We start from the raw sequence: 10132 nt of genomic DNA, 5'->3' as shown, positions 1-10132 counted from the left end.
ATAGCAAAAGCGATATCACCTAGGAAGTTCTAGCATGGCAAAGGTAAGCTAGGGAACTCAACCCAAATATGCACTTTATGCATTTTATCATCAGAAATAGAAAAAACATGAGACTAAGGTTGAAAAACTAACAAGGAAGACCGAACATACCAAGGACCATTCTGGAGAATGGGTTGCACATGGTTAACTTCAATAAAATATAAAGTAAAAACCCCTTGGTGAGATTTTAAACACCCTCCAGTCAAATCCCATGTGGGGTCTAGGAGCGAGCAACCCAATTTGTCAAAATGCTTTAAGGGGGGACCTTCCCAACAAAATAACCTATTAAAGCATGTTTTTCATGCTATTGACGAGCATTATCAATCTCAAGGATGGGCAAAACCACATCCACAGGGGTGTTAGAATGCATACCTCGTGAAAGACTTTGGGGATGAACTTCTTGGGACACTTGTCCGGAGGAGCCATTGATAACTACCACAAACCAATTAGTACTAGTAGAAACTATTGGGCTGTGTCTAGACGAAGCCATATAAAGGGCAAAAAGCACAATATCATGCAATAAATATGAAATGACATAGGCAAAAACTAGAGAAAGTATGCAGACTACCCAAACCCTAGCCTTAATGAACTTTCTTTTCATTTCTCTATTAAAAATAAACCCACTCCTTATTTGTTTGTTGCTCTTAAAAAAAAATGTAATCTTTTTCTAACTTCTTATATGCTCTAATACCAAATCTTGGTTTCGAGGAACACACTGATTACAAAAAATTAGATTTTTAAGACAATGTCATTAATAAGAAAGTTTTGTGATATATAATTGTTAACACATCAAAGTATGGGTGAAACGATGAAGAAAATAATTGATTTATTGAAAAATATAAAACACATTTCAATGATGTTAATGCTCATAATAAGATTTTTTTCCCAAAGAGAAACATATTAGTTCAAATAACGACAAACTGAAAAACAATGCACCACAATAATAGTATAAACAATGCACCAGAACAATATTATATTGAAATATATTCCAGTTTATACATCACATACCATGGTTTTTAGAAGGAAAAAGATGTGCTATCAGCTTACAGACTAATATGGCAGCATACAAAGTCTGTATACAGAGCCTCTCCAAAAAAATACTTGCATCCAAATGAACCTATCACTGTATAGGAAAAAAGAGAATTTTGTTCAATAGCGAATAGCTTTTTCTTACTACACAACTCCGCGGAGCTTTTGAGGCTAAGAATTAAACATTTGGCATAGCACATTACAACTATCAAAAAAATTTAAGCAACGTATTTACAGTTACACCTGTAAGCAATATTAAGAAAATTAAATAAAAGATATAGAAAACACGATAACTATCAACTAGAAATGGTGGTGGAAGATGCTACGTGTCTTTAGAAATGCATTGCAATGCCATTTAAGCATAATTTTTTTCAGAAATAGCAATCTAAAAAGTCTATATTAAACTTATGATAAGATATGTAGATTTGTCAACAACATTTAGATAATATATTCAAAATATTTAGACAAATGAATTAATATTAAACTAATTTTTTGTTTCAATGAAAAAGGCACAATATATAAATATTAAATGATGGTCTAGTTTTAAAGCACACGTACTAATCAACATATTAAGTCTGAAAAATGTTTGTTAATTTTAAATATTTAACACTTCTAAGTCTAAAAGTCAAAACTTAATATATATAATCTAAGCCCTGCATTAAATAATTGTTTACATACTTAAAAGAAACTATTCTTTCCATCTTATAAATACCTATAGGGCTACACTTCATAGATATTAAATGGTTTTCTTAAAAACTTTGATTAAAGCAGATAAAGACGAGCATGCGAAGGCACAACGGAGTCAACCAGACAGGAATGGCATTCATTATCCGGCTCATATTAAATCCTTGTTTTCGCCATAGACAGTTTAATTTGTTATTCTGAAGCTACCACGGCATAAAATTTGGATGGGTGTTTTCCATTTATTATTTAAGAAGTAGTACAACACAAGGTTAGAATGAGAAGTGCAATTGAATGCCCCTCATAAAAAAAGGATCAGTGGAGGAGAGCCTGAGCTTGTTTTTCATACTTGAAGCCATTGGACTTTGAAGTATCTGCACTCCACACAAAGATGCCATGGAGCTTGCCGGACTTCTTGAGTGTCGTGCAGGCATCGAAGAAACCCTTGGCAGGGGACAGCCCTCCGCTGCTGTCGCTAGTAAAGCTAGGCAACACTTTTCCCACGCTGTAGCGTTTCTCCTGAGCGTTGAAATAGTTGATAAACTGCGGGACGGTGGTGCTCGAATCGTAAGCGTAGAATTGGAAATTCACGTAGTCGATCGATTTGCCGTACTTGTTCCACAGGGCACTGTAATGGGACTGCACTTTTGGATCGTCGAACGGAGCGATGGAGGCAAACGAGATAACTTTCTTCTGCTTTAGTTGAGTGATGAGCTGCCCAATACAGGAGGCAAATGTACTGGGATCTGAAACGTCGAAATGCTCATAATCGATGTCGATGCCATCAAGGTGGTATTGCTTGATAATCTTAGTGAGAGAAGAAACTGCATTCTTCACCCACGTCGACACAGAGGATGGATTGAACTGGACGTGAGTTTTACCCACGCTGTCGCCGCCTAAACTGAGAGCAACTCTGACGTTCTTATTTTTGGATTTGATTGCCTGCACAGCGCTCGGGCTCAGATTGCCGGTATCCCAGAAAATATTGAATATTCCGTTTGTGGGAGAACTTCCCGACGGGGTATAGTCGATGGCGAAGGATAGAATGAAGTCAACATGCGTGCCGGGAATGATTGGCACATCCGAGAACTTAACGCCGTTGAATTGTGCGCCTATGTATTCCCTGAATACCCCGGCACCTGCACAGCAATACAAACATTCAATCCATCAAACTTCATTCTAACTGTGCAGTAATTCGAATAATTGAACAATTGATATTTCATAGCAAAACGTTAGATTTCCTTACCCATCGATCCATTCTCTGATAAACCCACAGCCAAAAACAGCATCAGCAGCAGAACAGAGGAAATCTTCGCCATTTGAAGATTTGGATTGGATATCTGGAATCAGTAAGGCCCCCTACACTTTATATACAATCTTTTTGAATTGTTTATTATTCATGCCCGAATTGACCAAATGCTTCAGATCCTTCCAATCCGGCAATGTCATGTGCATTCATAAATGATAATGTTTTTTAAATATTAAGTAGTTATTATTTACAGTCATGTCTACCTATTTCGCGCATTCATAATAATAATAATGGTTGCGTTTGAATACCGAAACGAATAGTAGCCGTCTGAAGCACAAAATATGCCCAATTGTTGCAGAGTACATCAGATTTAAAATACAACCAATTTAATAAGGAGGTTATAAGGTCAAATCTTATCCTCTAGGATTTCATTAACGGACTATATTCACGTGGAGAAGTTTTGGAAAGCAAAACTCATTTCGAGGATTGACCAACTATTTTTAATTTTTGTGTATGGAAATTTCTTTAGTGAAGGTCATATTTGGTAATGTAATTTTACATGCATTTATTGTGAAAGCATGTGATGTAATCATATATAAATCGCCTATAATAGACAGTTTATTTATGGCCTTAATTTTTTTTGGAAAGGTTAAATTTGAAAAAGTAGTTTTATTTAGTATATAAATGGTCTATAATAGACAATTTATTCATGCAGCATAAATTTGCAATAAAAACACGTTTATAAAATGACATAATTAATAATTTTTAAATGTAATTACATAATAAATTGTAACATAGAACTATCTATTAACAAGTATAGATCATTATCCTTTATTGTAAAGTCTTTAAAGAAAATTTACATATATTGTTTTTTGGATATAGCTATTACCTTAGAATAACAAAATATTGTTGTGATAAATACAAAAGGTCATTTGGGAGTAAAGTTGTGAATGCTAATAGATTGAGTTGTATAAAACTTGAGATGTCCCTAATGATTACAAAGTAAAAGAAAAAAATGATTGAGACAAGTGCTATGGTGGCATAGTGAAGGGATAATAAGAATTAAGTATACGTAGATTTAATATGTGGTGTGTAATAGAGGAGTCAATGTGACAAGATTGTTGTGGGATTTTCTCATGGTGATAGTTATGCAACTATCAAAAAGAAATTAGAACCAAAACATAATAATCATGGCCATAATAGTAATAAATCGTATAAAACAAACTTTGGTGCCAACCCATCCAATGTGAATTCTAAAGTTATTTTTGAACTACTAAATTGGATTTGCTTCAATAGTGTTAGCTTTCTAGAAGAGAACAAGTATGTGCAAATATAAATTCTTCATATTTTATGATGTGTGAACAGTAACCAAATACAATCATATTTTAAATGATTAGTGAAATTTAGTGCATGTAAACAATTTTTAAATAACACAAACTACTAATATTTGTACATGCACACATGATTGGATTGCATGCACTAGAAACATATTTGAAAATTTTACATTGATTATGAACAAAAATACAAGTGTATTACTTAGATGGTACTCTCCAATAGTAACTCTCCAATAGTAACCTTTCTTTATAATTTATTTCTAATTGTAATTTTATGCTAGTACTAGATATATATAAGAAATGAAATGAAATTTAAACTACACATACCAGTAATAAATATTAAAACTTACACATAAAAAAAAAAATTAAGTTTTTAAATCTATATTAAAATAAAAAACTAAAAAATTTATAATTTATATTCTATCTTTAAATAAATTCAAAATTAATATATATTATAATTTAAATATCATATTATATTTTCTTATAATAAAATTTTGATTCTTTACTAATAATTAAAATTTCATAACTATGATTGTATAAAAATATAGAAAGTCAACAATGTGGTCAAATGGATTTTATAATTATAAAATATTGTGTAATATTCTATATTATTTCTTTAACCACCAAATTCTTGACCTACATGTCACAATTATACATGTTATCATATTATAAACCAATATGATAAGACTATGAACTTCTAAGCTTTTTTATGCCATCTCATCTATCATTAATATACCCATCCTTAATATACCCAGTACAAGGAATTTGTCATCTTATTTAGAATTGATTCTTAAAATTATTTTTAAATCATGTCTACATAAACCAACTACTATAAAAAAATGTCTTAACTTTATATGTATCCAACATGTTCCTCCAAAATTTCTTAGAACTTAACAAAGAATGTGGACACAAGTGATTGAAAAATGGGAATTAATTACACTTTACAACTTTCAGTTGGAAATAGGAAAAGAGCTTTTTTGCCAACCTTGAGATAAATATCAACCATTTTCTAGAAAGATCTATCAATTGTGTCTTTTGAAGTTTGTTATATTTGGGTTTTGAAAGGTTAGTGTTCTCTAGTTTTAGGTGTGATAAAATTACAGTCATGGATGCCCAACATCTATATGTCAAACCCACCTCATATTTCTCCCTAAAAAATAATATCCAAGTGTGGGACATCTTTGATAAGGGAAGAGTAACCTTGATCTTCAAAATCATGAAAAATATTAACAAAGACCTCTTGTTTAAGTATATGAATAGTTGGAACAATGGGAGAGTGGTAGTGGGTGGTGTAAAAATGGACGTATCAAAAGAGATAATTTCCCAAGTAATTGGTTTTAAGTGCGATGGTATAAAGTTCCCCTGTCTAAGTCAAAATCAGGCTATTAAGAGTATATTTCATTGTTCTTCAAGGATAGAGAGAGGTTAAAAAGACACCAAAATAGATTTAGGAGAGAAGAAGATTTTTAATTGCCGTGGGAAGCCATCAGCTATCACTTGATAAATTACTTCACATTGGAGGGTCAATTTGCAACACTTCATGGGTACCATTTTCCTCTTCCCGATCACTTAAGGCATCATAAACCTATTAGTTATCCATTCTTTTCATTTTCATCCATGGAAAAGTGTTCTTCTAAAGGGGTTTACCTATCATTAAACTAGGGATTGATTTATGTCATTTACAATTACAACCTTAAAAATACTCTTGTTCTCTACCCTATTTTTCCCCATGATTTATTTTGCCCCTTGATTCTCCTCAGGACCATGATGAAAACCGTCCTCCTCCTACCAAGTCTAAAAGCAAAATTCCCTATAAATATTTCTCTACAGAATGTCCTCCTCTATTCTCCTAAGAATTGAAAGGTTACCATTAGATGTGGCACAAAATACCTTCTTGTAGCCCTAGTAGTTTAGGGTCTAGGAATGTGAGTGGAAAAGGAAAAGTAGTGATTAAGTCTTTAAAAAGAGGAATGTCGTTTCCCCATCTAATGATATTTCTGATAGTGAGCTAGCCAAGGGGGACAAAATGACTTCCTCAGGAGAATAGACATTTAGTAGGATGCTAAACTTTTGGCAACTGCTAAGATTATCAAGGCTATAGAAAAAATCCCACCTAAAAATAAAGAAGATCATCACTCAAGAGGCTCTAAATTTTACATTGAGAAAATAGAGAGAAACAAAGAAACCCAAGATGAACTCCTTAACCTGGTTCTCAAAGATTCCGTCTCTCAGTCCCCTTTGACAAAGAATAAATTTAATGAGGCACTTCAGGGCTCAATAGCTTAAAGGATCATGGGGATGATGAGATGGTGGAACAAAATGTTGGTGGCGGTACTATTGAGTCCTAGGATTGCCATGCGTTGGTTGTTAATCAGAAGACTTGAATGTTAGGGTTCATAGTTTGGAGATCTATCAAAAATTTCCTTAGATGCAATATAAATAAGAAGTGGATAAAATGTCTTAAGAGTAGAATTTAGAACCTAATTAAGCTTAATAAAGTTGGATGCAGAAAATAGTTATGGATGTCCTAATAGTGAGAGAAAAAATGAGAGAAAGAGAAAGAGGAAAGCTCCAGCAAGGGCAAAGGGTGGACAAGCAATATAAAATCAGATTAGTGCCTTGTCCGATTAGGAGATGGAGCTTGAGGAGATGATGTATGGGTGGGGCTATATCTCTTAATGCCTCTATGTTGTTTATTTTTTATTTTCTTGATAGTAAATGTTCCTAGGATGTTGCTCTTCACATCTGTAGTTTCAATATTTATATAGACAATTTATAAACTCTTCGATATTTTGGTTGATGAGCTTGACCTCTAAGCCCTTTTTTTATTTTGATCGATGGTTTTTTATTTGGATGCATAATGGATTGGGGCCCTTTGGCACTTAATCTAATAATAACATGTGCCTCCGCAAATACTAATAATTTTTGTATTTCAATAATTATTATTGATAATAAAATGTGCATCCAAAATGCTAGAGTAGTATGTTCACTCATCATACCATGTTGAGATAATATAAGTGTGTTATATTTGTTATAGTCTACACCAATGTTGAACCATAACTAATTTTTTACTTGAGTATTAAGCTAATAACTTATGCTCTTAAATTTTAATAAAATTTTATTTATTCATGTCCAATAATATAAAATTAATATAATATTATAATTTCACTGATTCTTATTGTAGATGATTTCTTCATAGGCTTATCAATGATTGACCAGATAATAATAATTATATTTTTTATTGATGACCACAATTATAATTAATTACAGAAGAAAATAGATTGTCATGCATTATTGTATTGTGAACATATTGCATGCCTTTCATATTAAAATATATAATATTTTTATAATTTGAAAATATTATTTTAGGAGAGGTTGTATTTGATATTGCAAATCTATTTAATATGAGTGGAACATTGGTCGTGGGAAACTTGGGGTGGCATAGTTTAGTGAGAACGTTGCTAGTTGGGCCCATTTGTAGAATTATTGAATATTTTTGGTTGATTCAAAATTATATTAAATATTATAAATGTATATAAAATTTGAGGTATATGTTGCATGGCAACCTAGTTTGAGAGAAAAATGGGGTAAACAAGAAGGTGTTCTAGGCTAAATTATTTAATGAATGGTTCAACTCATTATGTTTTATATAGTGTCAAATAATGTTTACAAATGTGATGGGGAAAATCTTAGTTTCCACATGGCCAATACTATACATATACTATTGAATAATTTTTTTTAAATGATTAGAAAATGTAGCAAAAGAATCATAGATTATACAAGAGGAATATTTTTGAAATTGAAAAATATAATAACTTTGAAAGGTTTGGGTTGTGGGTATACAGGTGGAGGCATGGGTCAAAGAATAGAAGTGGAAATATTTAGACATGTAATCTACTACCACTAATTTGAGTACTTTGCCACCTAACTTGGGAGGTTCATAAATGAAATCCATGAAAATGGTTTGAGAAAGTCTAAAATTGTAACAATGACATTTTCATATATCAATTTAAATAACAAACTACTTGATATCTACCTTTCGACCATGACAAAAGAAATTGTGATGTACCTACTCATGAGTTCTAGAAAACCTTGAATGAATATCTAAGAGAGAGGCATTCACTACATGAAGAATTTGAGTATGTAATTAATAAATACGAAATTTTTATACTATAAGTATTGGGCATCCCAAGAGTTGTTGGTGATGAAGGAGGGTTCACAAATTGTTGGTTGATGAGATGATGTGTGGGCTAACACTTCAGCCACTCTTGTTGGAGAGCTTGCAACCAATTATAAAGGGACATATAAACTACACACTGGATGGCATAGTCCTCAACTTTGTGGGAGAAAGCATCTTAAACCACATTATCCTTTCCCTTCTTATCTATGATCTCATAGTCCTATTTGATGATTATGGTGACCTTTTTTTGATTTTAATTCTTCAAGCCATTGTCCTGAGCTCCGTTGCAAAAATCTGGGCGAGGAAAACTTCCTTACGATAAAACTATGGCGAGAAGAACCATGGACTTCTCTCCATCAGATTCTTGTCATCGCTCCTATTGGACCAATAATTGTTATTGCTATCTCGTTGATTGTAATCACAAAGCGATTTCATATATTCAATTGTTCAAGCCGTTGTCGTCAGCTGGCATACAAAAAACCAGGATGATGGAAACTTTGTTCCAATCAATAATGACAAGCAGAGTCGATGACTCCTCTGCATCTGATTCAATCATATCTCTTGCCATCGTTCGTTCTTGAAAAAATATTATTGATGTTTTGTTGATTGCAATTACTAAGCCACTTCGGGGTGGATATACTGAACCTTTTGCTTCGTACCCACAGTCGCACTAGTTTTCGCTTGGCATGGCCTAATCTGTCTATAATCTGATAAGTACTTTTTACTTCAAATTTTCTTCTGAGCTCAGCTAAGCAGCATCCGCGTCTTTAGAATTCCCATCGTCCTCACATATGCTCTGATAATTAATCGTATTGCAACCATTGCTCTGCTTGAACTAAAGGAGGAGGCTGCTCCAAACTTGAAAATCATGAATGACAAATTGGAGGCAACATTAATGACTCGGATGGTGGTAACCTTTGTTAGGATCTTCAGAATCTTCACGTCTTGGACTTCTTATTTTTGTTTAATGGTAATTATAATTTTTTTTAGGTATAAGATCTATTGAAAAAGCTAGTATAATTTCAAATGAATAATATAAATCTGAAATTGTGGCATTTAAGACAAGCTTTCAATTAGGGGTAGTTCACTGTTTGCTCATCTTCAACAATAGGCTTAAATTCATCAAGAGAATATGGTTAAGAGTTGTATAAGGGCGGGCTATTGGAAGTCAATCTTGGTGGCATAAGAAAAGTTGGATTTAGTTTGGTTCTCCTCCATATTTCATCATGAAAGGATTTTCAGGAGTTGTACAAGGGCGGACAGGCTCTTGGAAGTCAATCGTGGTGCCTTAATAAAAGTGGGATTTCCTTTGGCTCTCTTTCACGTGTCCATTGTTATAGTGCATCACGGAATTTTGTAAAGTTCTAGTTGAGTGCAGAATTGACTGAAAGAAAAATTGACTTATTTTTATTTAGCATATTTTTTTTTTTAAATATTAATTTATAACCAGTGTTTAGAAAAATTTATGTAAAAAATATTTATAGATATTATTATTAAGGTAATTACAAACAAATAAAATCTATTTTTTGCTTTTTATACACAAATTAAATCCAAACCAAATCCAATTTCTGCTTTATATGATGGGTGAACCTTTAATGTTTCCTACAAGAATTGTGCTAA

The 10132-nt window shown here is 32.6% G+C and overlaps 1 protein-coding gene across 1 annotated transcript; it reads right to left on the bottom strand.

Annotated features, from left to right (window-relative positions):
* Window positions 1-1983: 1983 nt before the first annotated feature.
* Window positions 1984-3073, bottom strand: LOC131856045 (chitinase 2-like). Its single transcript, XM_059207211.1, has 2 exons — window positions 2996-3073; window positions 1984-2888 (listed from the first exon to the last, which is right to left on the bottom strand). Exons 1-2 carry the CDS (start codon window positions 3066-3068, stop codon window positions 2065-2067), a joined length of 897 nt encoding a protein of 298 aa, XP_059063194.1. The 5' UTR covers window positions 3069-3073; the 3' UTR covers window positions 1984-2064.
* Window positions 3074-10132: the final 7059 nt, after the last annotated feature.

This window comes from Cryptomeria japonica, chromosome 1 (assembly GCF_030272615.1).
Source record: "Cryptomeria japonica chromosome 1, Sugi_1.0, whole genome shotgun sequence".
Taxonomy (NCBI): domain Eukaryota; kingdom Viridiplantae; phylum Streptophyta; class Pinopsida; order Cupressales; family Cupressaceae; genus Cryptomeria; species Cryptomeria japonica.
This window is presented reverse-complemented; position numbering and strand designations above follow the sequence as displayed.